At 33.2% G+C, this 22,706-nt stretch overlaps 6 protein-coding genes across 8 annotated transcripts; 4 read left to right on the forward strand and 2 right to left on the reverse strand.

Annotated features, from left to right (window-relative positions):
• Positions 1 to 270: 270 nt before the first annotated feature.
• LOC107360452 (ubiquitin-protein ligase E3C) lies at positions 271 to 4,564 on the forward strand. Of its 2 annotated transcripts, none has more exons than XM_089267614.1 (8): positions 271 to 494; positions 577 to 718; positions 801 to 854; positions 922 to 996; positions 1,099 to 1,236; positions 1,299 to 2,302; positions 2,380 to 3,832; positions 3,902 to 4,564. In XM_089267614.1, exons 2-8 carry the CDS (start codon positions 653 to 655, stop codon positions 4,355 to 4,357), a joined length of 3,246 nt encoding a protein of 1,081 aa, XP_089123740.1. In that variant the 5' UTR covers positions 271 to 494; positions 577 to 652; the 3' UTR covers positions 4,358 to 4,564. The 2 variants fall into 2 exon arrangements, with proteins under 2 accessions (XP_089123740.1, XP_015782602.1); XM_015927116.3 differs by having other exon boundaries at positions 271 to 346.
• Positions 4,565 to 4,893: 329 nt separating this feature from the next.
• LOC107360453 (BET1-like protein) lies at positions 4,894 to 6,058 on the forward strand. Its single transcript, XM_015927117.3, has 3 exons — positions 4,894 to 5,017; positions 5,136 to 5,203; positions 5,283 to 6,058. Exons 1-3 carry the CDS (start codon positions 4,999 to 5,001, stop codon positions 5,508 to 5,510), a joined length of 315 nt encoding a protein of 104 aa, XP_015782603.1. The 5' UTR covers positions 4,894 to 4,998; the 3' UTR covers positions 5,511 to 6,058.
• A 692-nt stretch (positions 6,059 to 6,750) lies between these two features.
• Positions 6,751 to 10,879, reverse strand: LOC107360451 (uncharacterized). The gene has a single exon (XM_015927115.3). The coding sequence runs from the start codon at positions 10,464 to 10,466 to the stop codon at positions 7,161 to 7,163; it is 3,306 nt and encodes a 1,101-aa protein (XP_015782601.2). The 5' UTR covers positions 10,467 to 10,879; the 3' UTR covers positions 6,751 to 7,160.
• A 1,327-nt stretch (positions 10,880 to 12,206) lies between these two features.
• LOC107360818 (uncharacterized UDP-glucosyltransferase YdhE-like) lies at positions 12,207 to 13,742 on the forward strand. Its single transcript, NM_001323110.1, is given in 2 exon segments — positions 12,207 to 12,250; positions 12,470 to 13,742. Coding segments are annotated over 2 exon segments (1,317 nt in total).
• Positions 13,743 to 14,019: 277 nt separating this feature from the next.
• Positions 14,020 to 16,389, reverse strand: LOC107360817 (sialin-like). Of its 2 annotated transcripts, none has more exons than XM_015927540.3 (5): positions 16,151 to 16,389; positions 15,508 to 16,086; positions 15,169 to 15,448; positions 14,847 to 15,088; positions 14,020 to 14,260 (listed from the first exon to the last, which is right to left on the reverse strand). In XM_015927540.3, exons 1-5 carry the CDS (start codon positions 16,307 to 16,309, stop codon positions 14,048 to 14,050), a joined length of 1,473 nt encoding a protein of 490 aa, XP_015783026.2. In that variant the 5' UTR covers positions 16,310 to 16,389; the 3' UTR covers positions 14,020 to 14,047. The 2 variants fall into 2 exon arrangements, with proteins under 2 accessions (XP_015783026.2, XP_089123741.1); XM_089267615.1 differs by having other exon boundaries at positions 15,508 to 16,082; positions 16,147 to 16,389.
• Positions 16,390 to 18,654: 2,265 nt separating this feature from the next.
• Positions 18,655 to 22,563, forward strand: Oga (O-GlcNAcase). The gene is made up of 8 exons (XM_015927058.3): positions 18,655 to 19,225; positions 19,306 to 19,357; positions 19,467 to 20,347; positions 20,429 to 21,286; positions 21,358 to 21,411; positions 21,486 to 21,768; positions 21,833 to 22,206; positions 22,289 to 22,563. Exons 1-8 carry the CDS (start codon positions 19,174 to 19,176, stop codon positions 22,429 to 22,431), a joined length of 2,697 nt encoding a protein of 898 aa, XP_015782544.2. The 5' UTR covers positions 18,655 to 19,173; the 3' UTR covers positions 22,432 to 22,563.
• Positions 22,564 to 22,706: the final 143 nt, after the last annotated feature.

Consider the following 22,706-nt stretch of genomic DNA (forward strand, 5'->3'; position numbering starts at 1 on the left):
CCTTTATTATGCACACAGCGGTGTGAATTGAACTCAATTATTTATGAATATATTTTAGAAGAGAAGCTGAAACATTAACCCATTCAAAAAACCTGTTTTTATGAATTAACAATGGATTTTTTCCCAATTGTTTATGTGATAGGTTCAAGTAAAATTGAATATTTGATGATTTTCAAACAATTAATTTAGTAAATAATTTCGATCTTGGCGCCATCTAATTTTTTTTTATTTTGAATGAAGTTCTATCAGCTGATGGTAGCAATAGTTTTTACATTTAAAGAGTTTTGATTGTGATTAATGGTATCTCTGTTAATAGCTTTTTAGTCTTCACTTTTTGGATATTAATGTAAGTATTTGATTTTACACATGTCAAAGGTTAATCTTGACAATAATAATCTGGATAATTCTATTGCTTCAATGTTTACATTTAGCTCATTAGTTTTTCATCTGTAATGTAAATTTTTCACTCACTCCAATTTTTTTGACATGAACCAGTTAGTTTTTTTGGTAACCAGGAATGTTTTTATTTATAATTTCTAATAATTGTGTCTTATATTGTCTATCTTTTACCATTAGTTAAACGCAATACCATTTTGGCCCAATTGAAGCATCATAACCCATTAGAATCCTAAGTTATCTCCGACCATTTATCATGTTTAGCTTTGAAGGAAATTTCAAATCAAAACCTGAACAAAGACTTGGAGGAGCATCGAAAAAGGTAAATAATCATTCCTGATCTCAATTGAAAAACATGAACCTTTTAATCACTCTTTGGCATCGATTCTATTTCGTTTTGACAGTTAACAAGGGAACAGTTGATTCAGAAAAATGCAGAAGAACGCAGACAAAGAGAAGTGAGTATTTATCTTTTTAAGGGTCCAATCAAACAACTTGATTTATATCTATAATTTTTTTCAACAGACTTTACGAAAGCAAATTCATGCAGTCACAAAAATCCAATCTGTCTTTCGTAGCTATTTAATCCGCAAACGTTTGGTAAGTTTTGCTAATTTATTTTCATATAGTGATATCATTGTATATTTATATTCATAATTAGTAATGTACATTTTTCTCTCTCCCTCTCTCTAACATATCAAGTTTAATGAACTCAGACAACAATTTGATCAAGAATTCAACAGATTGACCAATTGTCAAAAAAATTGTAATGTTTTCTTAACCAATACATGCCAACGGCTGCTTCTATTCTATCATCCATCATCTGACGGTTCTCGCCTGGTAAGTCGTTGGTTGTTTCTTTGTGTTATCTATTATTATTTATTTTATCTTTTGTATTAAAGCTATCCTTAGGACAAACCTTTATCAAGCTCAAAAGTTTGGTTATTGAATGTCTTCTACAAGATCCCATTCAATGGTCTCATCGAATCAGGAAGCTGTTGTTTGCTAACATTAAGCAACTTTGTTTATCTCTAAAGACGGATAATAACTTGTCTGTGGCTGTGCCTCTTCGATTGATTGAGGTCTACACAACTCTGGAAACTTACACTCCTTTGGGTGATGTGAAAAAAGGACAACGAATGTTAACAAATATATGGACGTACTTAGCTTCTAATGGATATTTTCACTATTTACGTGAAATAATTGACTCAAAAGTACCAGAACCATATGAGGAAACAATTAAAGCACCAACTCCTATTGCAGATTCACTTTTTAATCTAATAGTTCGACCTCTAGATCTTGATGGAAGCTGCTCAGAAACAGTAAATTCCACTATTGTTCTGAAATTTTTCTCTGAATTTTTATCTGGTCCTCTTTCACCTCAAGTCAAACTTCATGTCATACCAAAATTAATTCATCAAATACCTGCTTCACTTACACCATCATCAATCCTTTCATCAATATATCCTGGACGACTTCCCGATTCTGAAGATCAAGTCAATGGAATGCATAGTTTGGCATTAAAATGTGATTTATGGCAGTTGTATAATGTAGTTGCCTTAGTGTCACCCCAACTACATTTAATGTCCAAATCTGATAAATTCAGATATTTAATTATTTTACAAGTTTTGTGCCAGTACTTACCTGAACAAAATATAGAATCACCTGAAGATGAAGATGAAGATGTGGAAATGACTGATCCAGGAGAAAATAGAGAATACATGATCGACCAAGAGTTAATTGTGGTTGCTAACCAAATAATTCAGTTAATTAATGAGGTTCCTCATGTGAACTGTTTGATTTCTCTAGTGGACACAAAATCTCCAAACAAAATTTTACTTATCGCTCTTTCTTCTGTTTGCCATGCTCTTCTCTTTTTCCATAAATTTGCTCTGCATCAATTCAGGTAATTTAAATATAATCTAATTCATTTCCCAAGTTTAATTCGCATCTTATTAATTTTTCTTGATCTTTTTTCCAAAGGTTACTGTATACATTAGCTTTCAAACCAAGCTTTCTTCGTCATTTATGGTCTTACATCATCCAAATATCAACACCGTCAATATTTGATCAACCAACTCCTCTCTTACAACTTCTTGCTCGTGGTTTACCTTTAGCATCCGTTGATTGGCGGACACTTTTACCCCAATTCACTCTTTTTTGTGCACTTTTCAGTTATCTATTGCCCACCCTGGATGATGTTGAGTTTTATGAAGAAGAAGATCGCCACTCACTTCACCGACACTCATCAATGCCTTTCTCATTGGTTGAGCTTCAGAAAATGACCATGATTTTGAAAGATGTCTGTATCAGATTAATTGAGCTTGCTTATCATGATACTAAACTTTCAGTCAAGGAAGAATATAGACAAGCTATGAAAAGTGTTCGTAACGAAGAAATTGATGATGACAAATTCGTTAAACAATGGTTGAAACTATTCAAATCGACTGTCAATTTATTGAGACATTTGTATATAAGAGATTCTAGAAGAGCCTTTTGTCCACCAAATCATTGGATAAGTCGTCAAATTTCCATTCCTGTTGAGAAACCGACTATTTTTAAAATAGGAATCAGACAACGTCGAAGGTATCAACAATTTTTAGGTGTTCGAAGGCTGACCAAAAGGGAATTAGAAGAGCAAGGACCTCCTTTATCAACCTCTGAAATAAGAAATATAACTATTTTGCAAGAAATACCTTTTGTGGTTCCTTTTCATGATAGAGTCAAAATATTGCAATCGCTCATGGCTAAAGATAAAGAAAATCACATTGGTGAGCGTCATCGATTCATGGTACCTGGTAGTGCTATAGATATAATGATAAGACGAAATTTCATCTATGAGGATGCATTTGAAAAATTATCACCTGAAAATGAACCAGATCTTAAGAAACCAATCCGAGTTACTTTAGTTAATGCTGTAGGTCTCGATGAAGCAGGTATTGATGGAGGTGGAATATTCCGTGAATTTCTGAACGAATTGCTAAAAACATGTTTTGATCCGAATCGTGGTTTCTTTAAAGCCACTCATGAACGTCTTCTTTATCCTAACCCTGCTTCTGAGATGCTTGTGGAAAATCATCAGCATCATTTTTACTTTATCGGAAGAATGTTAGGAAAAGCTTTGTATGAAAATATGTTAGTCGAATTACCTTTTTCACCTTTCTTTTTGGTCAAAATATTGGTAAAACATCAAACATCAGATATCGATGTTCACCATCTCGCTTCTTTAGACCCAGTTATGTATAAAAATTTGGTTTATTTGAAAAATTATGAAGGTGATGTTTCTGAATTAGGATTAGATTTCACAGTGGTTAACAGCGATTTAGGAGAAAACCAGATAATTGAATTAAGACCCGGAGGTGCAAATATTCAGGTTACTGCTCAAAATCGGATTGAATACATTCACTTGATGGCCGATTACCGATTAAATAAGCAAGTGAGTATCGATTGCAATTGTATAATAAAAAGAGTATGAAAAATTATTACAATTTTTTCTTTTTTATAGATACGAAGTCAATGTTCTGCCTTTAAGCAAGGACTTGCAGATGTTATTGATCTCGATTGGATTCGTATGTTTGACCCAAGGGAACTTCAAACTTTAATCTCTGGTGCACAAACACCAATCGATCTTGAAGACTTGAAAGCTCATGTCAATTATTCTGGAGGTTATTCACCGACTCATCCCACAATAGAAGCATTTTGGCAAGTTGTTGAAGAATTTGATGAAACAAAACGCCGAAAACTTCTTAAATTCGTTACAAGCTGTTCGAGGCCACCGCTTTTGGGTTTCAAAGACCTGCATCCTCCATTTTGTATTCAATGTGCGGGTAAAGAAGATCGTTTACCAACAGCTTCTACTTGTATGAATTTGCTCAAATTATGTGAATTTGCCGATGCCAACATCTTGAAACAAAAACTATTATACGCTATTGAATCAGGAGCAGGATTTGAACTGAGTTAATTGTACTTTTTTAAAAAAAGAATCAAAACCTTGAACAGTAAATACAGATAGAAAATACTAATTTTGTTGATCATAATTGATGAATATAAACCACGAAAACGGCGAATTTTGCTATTTGCATTCATTTTATAAGCCTGTGTTTATTGGAAATAACAATTAACTCAACCATTCTTTGCAATCATTAAGTAATTTTTATTTTTACTTTTATTAACTGCATTGCTTCATTTATTCATCTTACCTTTGTGCAATCTTCCGTCATAAGATGATAGTCTTGATAATCTTCCCTGATTTTTACTCTTGCCTCTTATTAAACAGATAAAAAACAGTTTTTAATAAATTTACGATGTGAATCATAACATTGAATGATAGATAATCGAAATTCTATGGTAACGTTTTTAATTTAAATCTCATGAAAGCAAATAGTTGACGTATTTTAATGATTAACAGTTATAATATTTTCAAGCGTATTTAATATTCGGTCCCTTACATGTACATGGGTTGACGCGGCCTTGTTGATGTAATGTTTAGTGATCAGCTGTTTGTCAATTGAAATCATTTTTTTATTTTAACACTCACAATTAAATAAACTGATTCATTGAAGAAATTTGTAAATCAATGAGGTTTTATTTCAAACTGAGGCAATGAACTCACGAAATGAAGGTAAGTAAAAAGTTGACTTTATTGTATAACATTTCAGAATGAGAAAATTGGAATCTAAACTCAACCCTCTTTCTATGTTATTTTAATAACTAACCTCTTTCCTATTTGATTTTTTCAGAATTTCTCGAAACAGATAATCGTCTGCGGACAGATAGACTTGCTGAGAAAGTTTCCCAGTTGAAAAGTGTAAGTTTTTAATTAAATTATGTTTTTTAGTCTTCTATTATTAATATTTGACATTTATCAATATATCTTTCCAAACCAGTTTGCTGTTGACATTGAGCAAGAAACTAAAGAGCACAATCGACTATTAGATGATGTAAATGACGATTTTGTTGGCCTAATTGGAAATGTTATTGGAGGAAAAAATAAGATCAATCGGTTGTTGAATTCGGGCAGAAATAACAGGAGATTTCTGTGTTATCTTTCTGGAGGATTAACCACCTTCTTCATATTTTCTTATTATCTGATAACTAGATCTATGAATTCATAAATTGTAGATCCATTCAATTAGTCAGCAAAAATATGCTCATATCGACTCATCTTTATATATATTTTCTGGTGAATTAAACCAATTGTTTTACCTTCTCATCTGCAATATACTTCATAATAATCCATCCAACAACAAATGTTGATTCAACTGTCAAATTGTCGTTTTCGGATACATCAACCAAGTGTGCATTGGTCATGCAATGTTATCGTTATTTGCTGCTAAATAATCCAGCTGATACCTGTTTTTGTATTCAATAATCAGATCATTTACAGAATAAAAGCTGTTTGCACAAGAAACGGTGAATTGTCAGCAAATGTCATCGAAAGCTTTGTTCTGTAAGATTTTTATTATTCTTTCTTTTAATTCTTGATGCATGGTTTCATAAATTGTACATATGCTCATATCTCTCTTGCTCAATCAAGATTCTGTTATCAAATTATATCTATTTTAAAACAATATGTTTAACATTCATTATTCTGCACCCTTAGGCCTTAATTGCCTTCAATTTGAATATTTATTGTGAAATTAAATCTCAAACCTTATCTTTATACAGTGGTTCTTATTATTTTCCAAGCAATTAGCATCATTATCATTTAATCCATTCATCATTTTTCGACAACTTTTTCCACCAAAAATTAATTACAAGTTAATCTTTCTGTTTCAGTGACAGATTTAATCCTTTTTTATAACGTACAAATGAAAGTCAAACAACTTTTCGCGTAATTTTATTGAAAAAAATTGATTCTATCAAGTCGCCTTAAGAGGTAGTAAATAGAGTAATTAGTTTCACTCTCATGCTTTCAAGCAATCATTTTTTTAATATGAGTTATTGATGGTCTAAGGTTATTTTGATGGACACAGTCTGATGAATCATTTATTATCACATTTGTTTTTAGAAACCAGTTAAATTTTGACAATTTTAGCATCAGTTATAAGCACTTTTATTTATAATTTCACTTTTCATTTCAGGTTAGCTCAATTATCTATAAAAGATCAAATGGGATCTTTTGTTTTTCATGATACTCCAAATGTAATGCATTCGTTAATGTTGACTATTCTATTTCAATCAAACTCGAATTTCCTTTTCAATGCTACCTTTCTCAGTCCAATATCTGATCAAATGTTTTACAAATAAAAACAAGTGTTAGATAAAAATCCAACTGTCTGATTAAACACTTTAAATGGTGAGAGGTTACCCAGCTTTCCAACAATCTGTTTATAAACAAGATTCATCATGTAATTCAGGAACATGTTAACATATTTTATTTTTTTAGCATTTAAAAATAAAATGAATAAAGGTTACAATTGATTTGGGAAAAATGGCTATAATGATGATGATGACGATGATGACAGATGGATTAAAAACTCACGTGAGAGACTAGAAATTAACTATAGAGTATCGCATCAGGATTGATTAAGTAACTGTTAGCAGTTAACAGGTAGCTTTTGTCGATATCTTGGATGAGTAAAGCAAAAGTAAAATGATTTAGATGCCATTAGCTCGATTAAATTGATAATGGTTGAAAGGATGAACAGAATCAGGATGAGCAGATGAATCACTGGATAAAAGGGAACATCAAATTATGAATTTAATCACCGTTCATGCTGTTATAAATGGCATGTTATTGAAATACTTTAATCATCTTCTCATCATTGAAAAGAATCAATCAAGTTGACAAAATAGACCAAAACGGTAAATAAGATGGCAAATTGATGAGCCGTAAATTGAGAGTGATTTGCATGACTTGATATCAACTTTGGTGTTAAATGTTGTCGATTCAATTCAGCAAACACATTGCGTACCTGTCCATCAATGCAATCCGAGTAATCGGTTTCCGTTTTGCCTATCGAATCAACTGATTGAACACAAATTCGTAAGCCGCTACCAAGTTTAAAATTATTGTAAACATGTTCTCGTTTGTCATACGATAAATTAACCGTTTCAATTTCTTTACCATCCCCAGATAAAATGGTCAGTTTAAAGCCAGAAATATCTTTATCTCGACGAGCAACAAACCAAACAACACGAATACTGTTTCGTCGACCTCGCAATTTTTCAACTCCTTTGAATCGTAAATTACTCTGTTCTTCCTGATCAAAATTATGTCCTTCAATTGTTCTTCCTAAATCGTCCGTCTCACAAGCTTTGAACATTTTATACTTCAATTTATTCAAAGTAAATCCTTTTCTTTCTGATGGACTATCACAGATTACATTTCCTTCCAGTAAAGTGCCATTGGTAACAATTTGTTCAGCCTTTTTAACAACTTGCCACCGAAGATAATCCAACAAGCCACAATCACAGTTGACCAGGTTTCCATCAAGAAGAATCCGTGTTCCATGGCGAAGCATACGAACCAATGGTTTACTTGGTAAAACTGAGAATCTGTTGAAACTCATATTGAATACTTTAAGGGATCTCATGGATTCAATTTCAATCATATTGATAGATGAAAGCTTGTTTTCAGCAATGGACAAATATTCCAGTTTGGTTAAAATATTAACACCAAAAGTAACATTTTCTAGTTTACGTAATTGATTGTGTGAAAGGTCAAGTTCTCGAAGCTCAGTCATATTTGATAACACGTTGGACTTGATTTCGTTGATTATGTTTCCTCGAAGTATCAACCTTTCCACTCGCCATAATCCATCGTCAAAAATGGGTGTCAATGTTGGGATATAATTGTAACTTAAATCAACATTCCTTATTTTATAAGGAATATAAGGAGATCGGGGAAAAGTCCTATCATTGACAAATGAAATTAAATTGTGGCTAGCATTTAGATTTTCCAATGATAATAAATCTTCCAGAATACCATGAGTCTTGTTTTCCAGTTTGTTCAATTTGTTGAATGACAAATCTAAGGTTCGCACTGAAACAAGAGTCTTAAATACTCCAGGCTCAAGTAATTTCAAATCATTGTTGCTCAGGTTAAGTTTAATTAACTGCAGTAATCCTTCAAAGGCTCCATTATCAATTTGATTAATCTTGTTTGATTGGAGGTAAAGCTCAAACACAACAGGTAACGAGCCAAACTGTTTCGCCTCGAGATGAGTGATATTGTTGTTACTCAGATCAAGATAAGACAGAGAAGTCAATTGTTGTAAAGCATCTCTTGGAACCGTTGACAAACTATTGTTATGCAGTGAAAGAGATCTTAATCCCAACAGACTAGCCAATGATCCAGGTTCCAATGATTTAATTTTGTTTGAATCAAGGTATAGTTCAAGCAAGGCGTTCATGGTTGGAAATGTTCCTGAGTTTATCGTATCAATTTGGTTATGTTGAAGGTGAAGAGTATTCAGAGATATCGGGATGGTGAACATTTTCTTGATCTTATTATGAGATGCATCAATCTCTCTGACCGATATAAGACTAGACAATCCTCCAGAGCTAACTATCGTGATTTGGTTGTAACTTAAATCCAATCGCAAGAGAGTTGGTAAAGTACCAAAAGCACCAAATCCAATTTTATTTATTTTATTGTTATTTAAACGGAGATCACGAATTGATTGAAATTTTTCAAAGATGGATCCAGTTATGTCTTTGATTGAATTGTAACTTAAATCAATAGTCTCTAGTTCATATAGTTTACCAGTTGATAATGATTTACGGTTAAGATCAGTGATTTGGTTATAAGAAAGGTTGAGCATCTTGATTCCAGTTAGATTAGAGATGAGGATTTTAGTTGAATCGACGATGTAATTGTGATCAAGTAATAGATTGGTAACATCCGAATTCTCGAAGGCCAAGTTGGGCAGTATGGTGAGATTGTTGTAGGAAAGATTAAGAGTTGTAACATTAGCTAAATCGAGAAAGCTTCCTGGTTCAATTTTTTCAAGTCCATTGTAACTTAAATCAATAGCAACTTTATACATCTTGGACATTGAAGCTCTTTCAATTGTTTTGATACGATTATGTGACAAATCCAATCGATCTAACCATTGAAGATCTTTAAATACTTCTTGGGTCAACTCGACCAGTTGGTTATAAGCCAGGTTCAAGTTTTTTAATCGAGTAGTTGAGCTGAAAGCGTTTTTGGCAATAGTTGTTATATTGTTGCCTTGCAAGTTGATATCCTTCAAGAAACGAACTCCTTTCAATAGGTAGGAATCAATTTCCTTCAATTGATTGTGAGACAAATTGATTTCTCTCAGCTGAGCATTACGACTGAGAAGAGATCGTCCTAGCTTGGCAATTTTGTTATGTGAACAGTTGAAGGAGACTAAATTGATTAAATCAGTCAAATCCGACTTTCCAAGCTCAGTCACCTTATTATAAGAAACATCCAGTGATTTCAGTTTTTTGGTTTCTTTGAAAACATTTCGCTCCAGTTTAGTCAAAAGGTTATTACTCAAATCCAGTGATTCTAGGTTAGTTAGTCCATTGAAAGTTGATGCTGTCAATTTAGCAATGCCATTTGAAGAAAGAGATAAATCTCTTAGATTTTTTAGCTTCGAAAAGCTTTTATCATTAATCTTGCTGATCCGGTTCTCATTCAAATTGAGTCGAGTTAAATTACTAATTTGTTCAGCTGTTTTTATCACATCGTCCAAGGAGGTCAGCTTGTTTTCTTGTAAATCAAGAGATTTCAAGGTGGACTTGCAGCAATCCAAAACACTTGGCTCTAGCTTAGTTATGTTGGTTTGAATCACTCTTAAATTGTGAATAGTCAAATCTTGAAATATTGGCCCGCTAAGAGTTGTTGTATTTACAGATCTAATAGTTAGAGTATCAATGGGTTTCTTGATTGATCTTAGTGAAAGTGTTATGATGGCGAGATTGGTTCCAGAGCAACTTATTGTTAATCCGAGTGTACCATTGCGATCACATGTACAGGGATCAGGTATTGAACCAGGTTTTGGACAAATATACTCTCCATTACAAGGCACGAATAAAACACAAAGTAAAGATGTGAAAATAATAAATATCAGGTGCACACACTGTGAAGACATTGGTTAAAGCTTGGAAATGTGTGATTAAATAAGTAAATTGGTGAGTAATTTAGGCATTATAAATATCCAAAACTAACATGGTACTGTAATTTGAATCAGGTAAACAGAAGATTATTGTTGACATGTAACTCACAATGTTAGGCCTTAATGTTGAACAGGTTGTAAACAAAAATGATATAAACTAGTATCTCCAAACGGTAAGCCTTACATTTTGCCCCACTAATCACAGCATTAGGCACAATAATCAAGGTAAGTATCAATTTTACGATGAAATATATCAAGAGAAATGAACTAAAATGTTAAAAATCTGTAAATGACTAAAGCAAACGGAACGTAAAAAGAAGAGCGCAATTGGGTTATTAGTACAGGTTTGGCCAATAGTAAACCAGTTTTCACTCTCTACTTTAAACTTAAGAGTCACTTTTCTTTCCTTCTCGCTTCTTACTTTAACTTAAATCTTTTCTTTCTTTTCTTTCGTTATCTTTTATCCTTTATTTTTGATAGATCAGGGCGAGTTCACAACTAATTAACTAAAAGTAAAGACTTTAAATCTTAAATTCTTAGCCCGGCAATTTATAATAGATTGGAAATATAAAAAAACTACTTTTGTTTCAATCAAGCTATCATTTATAATGATTCATTACAAGTAAAACTATTTTTAATAGTTAACCGAGTGCTGAAATAAGCGGTAGTCTTGGATAGCTTTTAACAATTTCAATGAGATTCATCATGTTTTTCATCAAATTACTCAACACCTTTCCTAAATGCTTTAAAATGAGCTGTTGAATGATTGGTATGAGACAACTCAAGATCGACAAGTGTTTTGCACCAGAGTTGAGGTTTCCGTTGGGTCAACAAACGAAGTCAATTGAAATGGACTCATATCTGTTTAACATCTTCAAAGACAGATTCATGTCTGAATGAACTGCTAGGCTATTAATGATAGTCAGCTATTTCAATGAAGTCATATGCAGAGATAAACGATTGAAGAATCAACAATTTGTGGCCGAAATTTAACCTAAAAAATGAAAAATACAAAATCTTGCAGAACAGAGTAGCTTAATTGATGGATAAATGAACCTTTTCTGAGAAATAGCATTCGCTCAAAATGGGCAATTTTGATCAAGTTATCTAACTCAAAGATTCATGTTAGCTTTAAAACGATTTGCTGAATAGTTTCTTTTTTGGTGAAAAAACATGGCTTTATCAAAGTCTATTTTCAATCAGTCAATGCAATAATCATTCATAACCCTTCATATGATGTAACACTTACATATTATTAATAATATAAGTTGCAGTTTCTCAATGGTTGATAATATTATAATGTAATATGTCCTAATCAGATTCATTCAAGCTTTACTAGCATTCATTTAGATTAATTTTAATACAAAGAAGCAACATATTAATACAATAAAGGCATTAGTAAATTGTTTGCTATTATGAAACTTTTAGATTGGGTATTTACCTATTGCAGCTGTTTATTTTTACTATTTTTTACATTGCTTTTCGATGTAAATGGTTATTTAATTGTACTTAATATTGTATATTACCTTGAGTTATAAGTTAATCATTTTTATCAAACCACTTAAATACTCATAAATGGTTTGCTTATAAAAATATTGTTCAGTAGTCTTTTATTTCTCGTATTGTAACTTTCAGTCAATTGGGTGAACATTTCTCCTTATTAGTGTACTTTTGGTTAAAACTGTAAATCTGTTAAACTAACTGAACATTTTAACAATGAGTAAACCATCATATCGGATTTTAATTACAAGTCTTGAAGCGTAAGTAATAAGATTAAATATCTTTGTAATTTATAATGAAAAGAGAAGGATAGAGAAATGCAAAAACTGGTAAATACCTAAAACTGGTATCTAAAGTTTAGGTTCTAAGCCGTACTTTCAATTTCTTGTCTCTTAATTTAAAACTCATCGCAGGATTGAGAGGCTAAATAACTTAATTGTTTTAATTGTCTTTACCTTTTATTCAATTTTCATTCATAGGCTGGGACACATTAATGCAACAATTGGATTTGGTGAAATGCTTTCTTCTCATGGACATGAAGTTATTTTTGTTCAAAGACAAAAGTATAAAGGTTTGGCTGATAGTCGAGGATTCAAATTCATACCATTAGATGAGGAGATACTTGGAGCAGTGTTTGAAAACGCAGTCAGTGATTGGGTTGACACTAATATGGAAAAATTCAGAGCCGATCCTTTGACTCGAATCAAAAATATGACTGAACAAGATAAAAAGAACATGGCTTTGAATGAAGAATCCTTTGTTAAACTAGATTTAGCTTTAACCAAAGTGTTACACGAAAATCCCGGTGCTTTTGATGCCATAGCCGCAGACGCCTGTGATGTGGTCAATTGTCTATTCAACAGTGGATTACCAGTTATACCATTAATGTCAGGCAACCCCAAACTGTTGTACAAAGGTGGACCACCAGCTGCCTCAGGTCTTTCCATCAACGATGACCCAAAAATATGGGATGAATTTTCCGAAATATATCAAGAAGCATTCAAAGAGATGCAGAATGTGTTCAACAAATTATTGAAAAAAGGTGGCCGTAAAGAGTATTATTACGGTAATACCTGGGTTCTTCCTTTAAGACACTTTGGTTTTTACCAGTACCCTAGTGATCTTGATTACTCTGAATGTGAACCTAAACATGACGAGAAATGGTTTCGAGTTGACAGTTATGTGCGCTCAGCCGATGATACCAATGATTTTGAGTTACCTGAAAGTTTGAGTAAAAAGCCTGGCAAATTAATTTACTTGTCTCTGGGAACTTTAGGTTCAAACGATTTACTCGTTATGAGAAAGTTAATCAATGCAGCATCCAAATCTTGTCATCGTTTCATCATCTCTAAAGGATCTCGTGGTGATCAACTTGAACTGGCAGACAACATGTGTGGTGAAAATTATCTCAATCAAATCAAAGTTATTCAAATGGTCGATCTAGTTATAACACATGGAGGCAACAACACTTTCATGGAGACACTTTATTATGGCAAACCAATGATTGTTGTCCCATACTTTTTTGATCAATTTGACAATGCTCAACGAGTTGTTGATAAGAAGATTGGTTTCCGAGTCAATCCTTATGATCTTGATGAAGATTATTTTCTTGATTGCATTGAAAAGGCTTTGAGTGATCAAGAAATGCAAAATCGAGTGAAAGCGATCTCACAAAATATGAAAAACTCCAAGAGACAGTTGCAGGCTGTTAAAATGATTGAAAATTTAATAGAAGAGTTTAAAAGCAAATAACTATTTAACTATCTTGATACATTTCAATGAGAGGTAAATTGACGAATTACAATGCATCACACTGTATATTGCAGATTTAGTGTTTTTAGAAAGATGAAAAGTTTTGTGCTTTATTAATAAATTTTTGTTTAATTTGATATGTGATGAATTTTCCCGGTATGATTTTGTTTTGTTATGAAATTGATTTGTCGATTTTCGGTGTTCTCCATTGTGAATTTGAGTCTTTGCAATGAGAATTGATTGTATTATGAACAGATTCATTTTGGTTAGTTTGTAAAAAAATTAGCAAGGAAAGAGTTTTTCAATCAATTGATTGATCTCGGATTTTCAGATTTATCTCTTGATTTATCTGCTTTTTTATCACTCATTTCAATATCTCCATTTTTTGATGGCGTTTCCTCGATAACACCCCAAGGTTGAGGGTTGGAACTGGCAAACAAAATGAACTGAGCTGCTCCTATGATTTGTAAGCCTCCAAATAAAAAGAATACCATGTTCCATCGATCAACAGAGAAAACCTAAGGATCAGAAGAATCAAATATTCAATCATTAGTTTAATAAATAAAGAGATATCAACTATCATGATGATATTAGTAAAATAAGTACATTAATACAAAAAGAAATACCAAAAAAAGCTTTGATTTTCGGGTTAAGAGTTACACTTGGCGAATGATCGACAGTTTTTGACAAAATTAGCTCTAAAAATTCAAGCTTCGAATGCTTTTTTTGAACAATTATTGATACATACTTTTTTCAAACCAATTTTTGTAAATTTGATGGATTAACTGAAAATGTATTTATTTTGAGAAATGCAATTTTCTGTTGCTTTACTACAGATCGCTGTGATTTCGAGTTAAAGCACTTGATTCGTTGAAGAGCTGAAACTTATCGACAGAAATGATTGGTAAACACTAACGATCAAACTCTTTTTTACATCAATCGGTTGTTCAGTTTTGGACCTAGCTGTTGTACAGCTACAGAGGATTGCCTTCCTTGAAATGATTCATTTTCCTGTTTATCAGTTGCAAGTTACACCAGGAAAAATCCCACGAACCAACAATCTTACTCTAACTCAAAAGTTTTTTTGCATCAATTTATACACACCTGATCCTCAAGAATATAACCAATTGTCATGGGTGAAATGAAGCCAGCTGCACATGAAAGTGTATTTGAAAAGCCGAACACAGTTCCAACAAAAGCTGGAGCGATTTCGGGAACCATTTGGATGTCTCCACCAGTTGCAAAACCCATTGAAAACATTGTCATAATCAAGCCAAATATAATAACATCAGCTCTACCAGACAAGAAAGGTATACTCAGCAAGAAACATGCCGGGCCAAGAAGTGCTGAAATCATGAAAAAGCAAAGGTAAAACATTCCATCAAATGCATTGCATATAAAGATTAGTAATTCTGGTTTAACTTACAAATAGATTCAAAGAGTTTGTGAGTAGCACCCAGACTTAGATAGCCTTTGGAAGCAATGTACCTGGACAATGGGCCACTAATCAATTGACTACAGGCATCAATCAAGTAAAACGCTGAATTAATGAAACCATTCTTTTGTAACGGATAACCAAGGATGATTTCAAGATAAAGAGGTATTCTAGAGTTGACGACATTATAAGCTGTAGACAGAATCCCTCTTGCGATAGTCGCCGACCACAAAGGTACTGATGTGAACATTGCTTTCCAAGGAGTTGGATTCTGGTCGAGATCAAATAAAATTAGAAGCAAATCAATGAGAGATATAAAGTTCAACTTACTTTGGATTTCGGTTTTGTTTGAAGATAACTGGAGATTAATGTTTTTTCAGTTTCACTTATTAGACGACTGTCATTTGGATTAGATGAAACCGTCAAGTAGAGCAGCGCAATGTAAATTAAATTAGCGATTCCCATGCAGTAGAAGGCCGATGGCCATCCACCAGCAAACCCATTGATACAAAGCCAAGCTGTTACTGGCATAACAATTGCTGTACCTAAGTTATAAGCAAACGTCATTGCTCCAATCGCAAGTGCTTTCTCTTGCGGTGTGAACCAATTTTCAAAAACAACAAGACAACAAGGAAAGATTGGAGCGTGACAAAGGCCTTGTAAAACACGCAAGGTAATAGCTAAACCATAACTGGTTGTAGCTGCTAAAGGAAATGCCAAAGTAGCTAAAGAGGCGAAAAAGTGAGACAATATTGTAAGCTTAACAGCGTCAAATTTATCTGCTAAAATGCCGGTGCTTATTTGAAGCAAAGTGTAAACATAATGGTAAGAACCAATGACGATTCCTTGCTGTTCCTGGTCCCAGTCCAGAGTTGGAGCTTTAGATGGCAACAATCCGATCTCTGCTTCCTACAATTGAATGAGAAACATTATCATCCAATGGATTCAATAAATTGAGTGATTAATTACTTGCCGGTATGATTAAAGTTGAATTGGACTCCACCGTGACCATGGCAAGAATGGCGAAATTGATAACACATCGAGATGAAAACATGAAAGCAGAACTGGCCGCTGTTGCTAGCAATACATAATAACGAAAGTGTAAACTAAGCCAACTCTGAGAAACCGTCATCTTATTGAAACCGATGATTAACTTTCGATGTCGTAAACAATTTCCAAATATTGTAAATTGAAATCTAATGAAAGTGCTAAAACAATTTATGGGTTGATCTTTTTGAATCACTGCATTTTTATTGTTGATACAATCAATTCTAATTGTCTTTTTATCAAATGTTTTACTTCATTTGATTGTGAAACCTGATCGTTCAATGTCTAATACAGCTTCTTAATCAGTAAACCGATGGCAATGATATTAAAAGTCTAATCTGCTTTCCTAGTAACACAGTAAAACATAGTTCGTATGACGGTTCAGACTGCTTCCAGAAATCTCAATTTCTGAGGTTAATAATGAATACCCATAACAATGATTTGAGGAAATTACCAGTAATCACAATTTCGGGTTGGACAAAATAATTATTTAATTTAGCTGATAAACTCTTTCAATAAATGAATACAGAGATGATTAACAAAGGGTGTGAATCAGCACGCGGATTGAATATCCGTATCTAGATTATAGTTTACATGCTAAAATTTTGTGGCTTTTATCAAAGGTAGCTGATAATCAGTGAATCATCTGATTAAAAAAGTGAATAATAGAGTTATCATTGTAAGAATTGAATTTGCAGTCACAGATGAGGCCAATCCTTTCAAGGAAACATCTGATTCAGTGTAAACAACAATATTATCAGCAACAATTTTCAAATCAAAGACTCCATTCTTGGTTTCAAAGGGTTTGTACAAGCTCTTGATTGTAAAAGGTTGAGACCATGCACATCGATAATTGTCAACATATTTAGAATAGAGTTGACCTGAAATACTTTCAGTGTTAGAGTCTGTCCTCAATGTACCAGTAATTGAATTATATCCAAGATTACAATTGATGGTCAACGATCGGTTATCCGAGCTAGATAGTGACACAGCAACATTATTTACTGCAGTAGAGTCAACCTCATAGAGGTAAAAGGTTGTTGAATAGTCGGCCTGTTTGACAATCAATTGGTAGTCTTGAGTTCCGTGGATTTGATTACAACATTTAAGAAACTGCATCTGATAAATTGGAAGCTGACTTGTGTCTCGAGCAATCAAATGATTTAAAGAGTCGCTGTTGAGGACAAGCTTGTATGAGCTATCGGTGATCAAGTCAATTTTATGTCCATTGTATGTTGGCCAGGAAAGATCATCTTTTGACATTATCCAGGAACAAAGCAGGCTATTTTCAAAGTAATATGATGATCCAATTGTATAAGTATTGCCATTTTGAATGATTGAAGCACTTGTTGATCCTAATGATGATTTGGTACATGAATAAGTTACCACAGGTGTGTTGGTATAAAACTGAAGGGAAATTGTCCGAGTATCAGCTGGTTCAATTTGAGACCCAATTAGAGTAATGTTGAGATAATCTTTGTATTGTAACAATTCATTGACACTGAACTTAACTTGGACTAAATTATTGTTTGAGCAAACATCAGATCCATCAGCGGATAAACAGTAAGTTTTAGTTAAGCAACCATCATTACAGTTGTTATGAGATTGAGTTATATCAATGAGTAAAACAAGAAATACAAAGAAAGAGATCATTTTTTGGAGATTCAGCACAAACATACTAAATGGTAATGAAGTAATGAACAATGAATTATTAAAAAAAATGATGATTAATTTGGTTGATTCATCAGATTATATCACCAACAACTCGTGTGATAAAACCCTTGAAAATTCAATTGCTTCAATGAAATAAACGTTGATAGATTATCAATAAATCCTGATATGTACTGAATCTGACATTCTTACAATTAATACATGTTTACCATAAATCAAACATTTGGGTTTAGTCCATCGCAAAGCATTGGTGTTAAATCATACAAAATTGATAATTTTAAACCAATTTTCAGCTTATTATTAATAATAAAAACAATTGGTGCAAACAAAATCCAAATATAGCATCGATAATATCAAACGAAAGGGAATCACTGGTTTGGACTTGAAAGAAAGGTTTAACATCATTGAAAAGCTCATTTGGTTTTATTTTCACGAATTGTAATTGCTGCTATTTCTTGGTGTCTTTTGTATAGTGAAACAGAAACACTTTTTATTGAACTGAGCTTTTTATGAGCTACAGAGACTTTGTCAGCGCCTTACACTTCGGAAAGGTGATGAATGTTATATTCGGGATTTTTACCGAATATTTAAAATTTGTCATTCAGTACCATCGGTTTATCAATTCATGGGGTTCCCTTGTTAGTAAAGTAATATTGATAGTTTGACAAGTGAAATAGTTTGAGATTATATGAATTGCCCGCTGCAGTAACTATGGCAATTTCATGTATTTTTGTAACAAAAATTGTGTTGTTGAGCAACTTTTCTGCTGGTCAAAGTAACCATTATTTAAGATTGTTTATTAATGCTGTGTATCATTTATATTATTAAAATATTATTATTGTGTTGATCTGAATTTCTGATCAGTGGTTCAATATTGGCTTCAAAAATTGACTAATGATTGTCTATTGTTCAAAAATCAAGCTATTGTGAAAAATAGCAATACTTTCTTCTATTTGTGTACCTTATTTTAAGTGAAAATCAACTAATAATTGGTTATAATAACCTGGACTTTCTCAAATTTATATCTACAATTATTTCTAATACTTATTTCTATTATCATCATCTTATAATTTTTACTCTTCCTACATTACTTGATCTTCTTCCATCCTTGTGTATCTTTTTTTGCCTGTATTTATCTTTGTATTATAGAATTGATGACTTTGTATGGAGATATAATTTTGACACGACTGTTTGATTTTTTTAAAGTTAATTTTGCAAATTCTTTATAATTTCATTCATGTTTGATGTCAATTGGGGGAACTATCTTTATGGTTCACAATGTGTGAGTCTGAGAGGGATGAACGAGGATTCATGTGTGGTGTTATTGAGGGTAAGCAATCTTTTTCTCATCTTATTGTCTCCTTTAGCTAACATTTTTCATCATCTGTTTCTTTTATCAATCCAATTCAGGCTTCTATGGAAGACCATGGACCACTGCCCAAAGAAAAGATCTTTTTGTCAAGTAAGTTATACATTTTTATTGGTAGATGCATATTTTCTCAAGTTCATTCATTTGATTATGTAACTTATATTCCATTTTTTGCTGTTTCTTTTTCAAATTACTCTATCAGAATGAAAAATTTTGGACTCAACACGTACATGTATGCCCCTAAAGATGATTTCAAGCATCGAGCATATTGGAGGGAACTGTATAGCGTTGAAGAAGGGGAACAATTAGCAGCCCTGATATCTTGCTGCAAAGAAAATGGAGTTACGTTTTATTATGCCGTGTCACCTGGACTGGATATGGTTTATTCTAACCCTAAAGAAGTCAATTGTCTTAAAAGAAAACTCGAACAAGTATCACATTTTGGATGTGATGCATTTGCCCTTTTATTTGATGATATAGAGCCTGAAATTAGTGAGACTGATAAAGAAGTTTTCCAAAGTTTCGGCCATGCTCAAGTCTCAGTAACCAATGAAGTGTATCAAAGCCTGGGGCAGCCTAAATTTATTTTCTGTCCAACAGAGTACTGTGCATCCAGGGCCATTCCTAATGTCCATAATTCCGATTACTTAAACATTTTAGGTTCCAAACTTCTTCCAGCTATCGACATTATGTGGACAGGTAACAAAGTTATCTCCAAGAACATTACTGTTCAATCTATCCAAGAGTTGTCGGAAGTACTAAAAAGAAACCCGGTGATATGGGACAATATTCATGCTAATGATTATGATCAAAAGCGAATCTTCCTTGGACCATATTCAGGTCGTTCAACTCAACTCAATGCTCATCTCAGAGGTGTGCTCACAAATCCTAATTGTGAATATGAGCCTAATTTTATAGCCATCCACACATTGGCCCAGTGGAGTAAATGTAACTCGGATGTTAAATGTGATAATGTTTCGTCTGATATCAAATTAGAAACTGAAAATGAATCAGCTTCTATTGATAATATACCTACGTGCCTAAGTGCCACAACTTATCATCCTAGAAAAGCTTTACGTGCAGGTTCGTCCAGTTTTAACATTTTATCATTATTATAAATCATTTGTTTGTGTTTTAATCATTGAAAAAATTATTTCTTTTTAGCGGTCGAGGCCTGGTTACCAGAATTTAATGAATCCAAAGTTGCCTATGGTAAACCAAATGACGTTATAACTACTCCACTTGCTGCAGTTATACCTACTCTCACTATTCCACCGCCATTATTGCTACCAAATAATGATAATATCATCAATGATGATGGAAGTTTGACTTTAAATGAAAAGTGTGGCAAGAAGGCTCTTGAAACGGTGGGCGAGTCCAATTTCCAGCCAATAACCAAGGAATTGGCTAATTCATTGGTTACTCCAACAGTGATCCTTAATCCTTTGGAGCCAATGGATTGTAACGCATCGCCAGCTTTATCGCCTAAGCATGTCTCTGATGCTCAGATGGAAGAAGCAAATAATAAAATCGAACAAACACAGAATGAAGAACCTGATGTTGTTCATCCTGGAACAGCTAGTGATTCAATCAGCAAGGATAATCCATGTGCTGATTTAACAGAAGAAATGCAAACCGAAAGTTTATCAGACGACTGTATCGAAGAAAACAAAGTTGAAACGGTTAGTTTTGAAGATGTTTCACTTCTAGTTGATTTGTTTTACTTACCATTCGAATATGGCACTCAAGGGGTCCACATTCTTAACGAATTTCAATGGCTTAAGACAAATGGTCACCTAATCTCTGACGATAGAAGACAATCTTTAGGTTCTGTTGATTCTCCTGAAGTTATTGAATGGTTTGAGCGAGCTAAAAAGTTTCAAGAAATATCTGATACTGTTGATCGACTTTGTTTACATCTCGTGGGTTGCAAAAATCTTTCACTTATTTATGACCTTTTTCCTTATGTTTGGGACCTTAGAGGTGCTGTTTCATTGCTCAACAGCTATGTCAAGTGGATGGGTAAGCTCAGAAATTGATCAACATTACCAGGAGAATAATTATTAATCACATTTCTATTCTTTTGATTCTAGCACTTGGAAAAATACCTACTACCCCAGCGGCCACTGCTTCCCCAACTTTCACATGTAATTAATCAACATCAAAATTATTCTCGATTATCTTGATCCTCAATTTGATCTTTTTTTACACCAATCTCTAGGGTTTTCTAAAGGATATAAAGAAGCCTTTTCCAGTGGAGATCAAGAGCCATGGATTTTTCGTGGAGGATTGACCGGTGAACTTCAAAGACTACTTCCATTAGAGAGCATAAATGATCTTTTCATTTATAAATCACCTGAATTACCATCTAGTCGTTCTTACAATATCCGCCCGTTCAGGGCACCTGACGAAGCAATCATTTACAAGCTCTATAATAAAAGTTTTCTAGAATTTTATGAGACCAGTAACAATTTTAAACAATATCCAGACCTTTTACCTGATCGGTTAGTAAATTATTTTCTCATTATATTGAACAAATTTTTAATCATTGCTTCTCTTTTATCTCAGATTTGTCGGAGGATTCATAACATTATGCCCTGAATATTGTTTCGTTGTTGAAGATGCAAATGAAATTATTGGATTTGCTCTTGCAGCATTAGACGCTAGAAAGTATGAAGAAAAACTGGAAGCCGCATGGTTTCCTGAAATGGTCACTAAATATCCATGCCCGTCAGAAAAGCAAGAGAAAGGAGAAACATTAGATTCTGCAGAAGAAATGATTGTGGCCATGCACCAAGACCAGAAAGGATCATTCCGTATTCCTGACATAGTCTACAAAACTCATCCTTCCCTTCTGTACCTTACCGTTTCACCCACTTTACTTGATGCAAGTGTCCCAAAGCGATTGCTGTCTCTCGTCCTTACCGCTCTTAAGGCTAATGGTATGTATTTCAAGAATAAGCTTTCATTGAATCTAAAACTCACCCACTCTTTTTATCTATTATTTATTTCTCGACCATCTAGGTTCTCATGGTGCCTGTACTCGTCTTTTAACCCGAGAAAAGGAAATAATCGAATTTTATCTGAAATTAGGTTTCCAAGAGATCCAACTTCCCTCTGAAGACAATTTTGAGACAAATGAGCTCTTTTTAGGCAGGGCCATTTGATCTTGAAATCTTCAATAAGTGACTTGATAATTCAATGATTACACTGATGAAAGTAATAACGAACAACTTGCATTTTCAGTAAGCGAGATGTATTGTTAATATTTGAAAAAATAAACATAATGTAACAATTTATTATAATTTTTCTTTAATATTATAAATGATCTTGAAGATAAAGTGTGCATTTAAAATCGTTTCTCTAAACTATTACCTTTCATGAAACAAATAATGAAAGTTCAGAAAACATGAGATCGTTATAAGCACTATAATTTACAAGA

This window comes from Tetranychus urticae, chromosome 2, assembly GCF_039701765.1.
Source record: "Tetranychus urticae isolate SD_2017Ah chromosome 2, NJAU_TeUrti_SD_1.0, whole genome shotgun sequence".
In the NCBI taxonomy this organism is placed as follows: Eukaryota; Metazoa; Arthropoda; class Arachnida; order Trombidiformes; family Tetranychidae; genus Tetranychus; species Tetranychus urticae.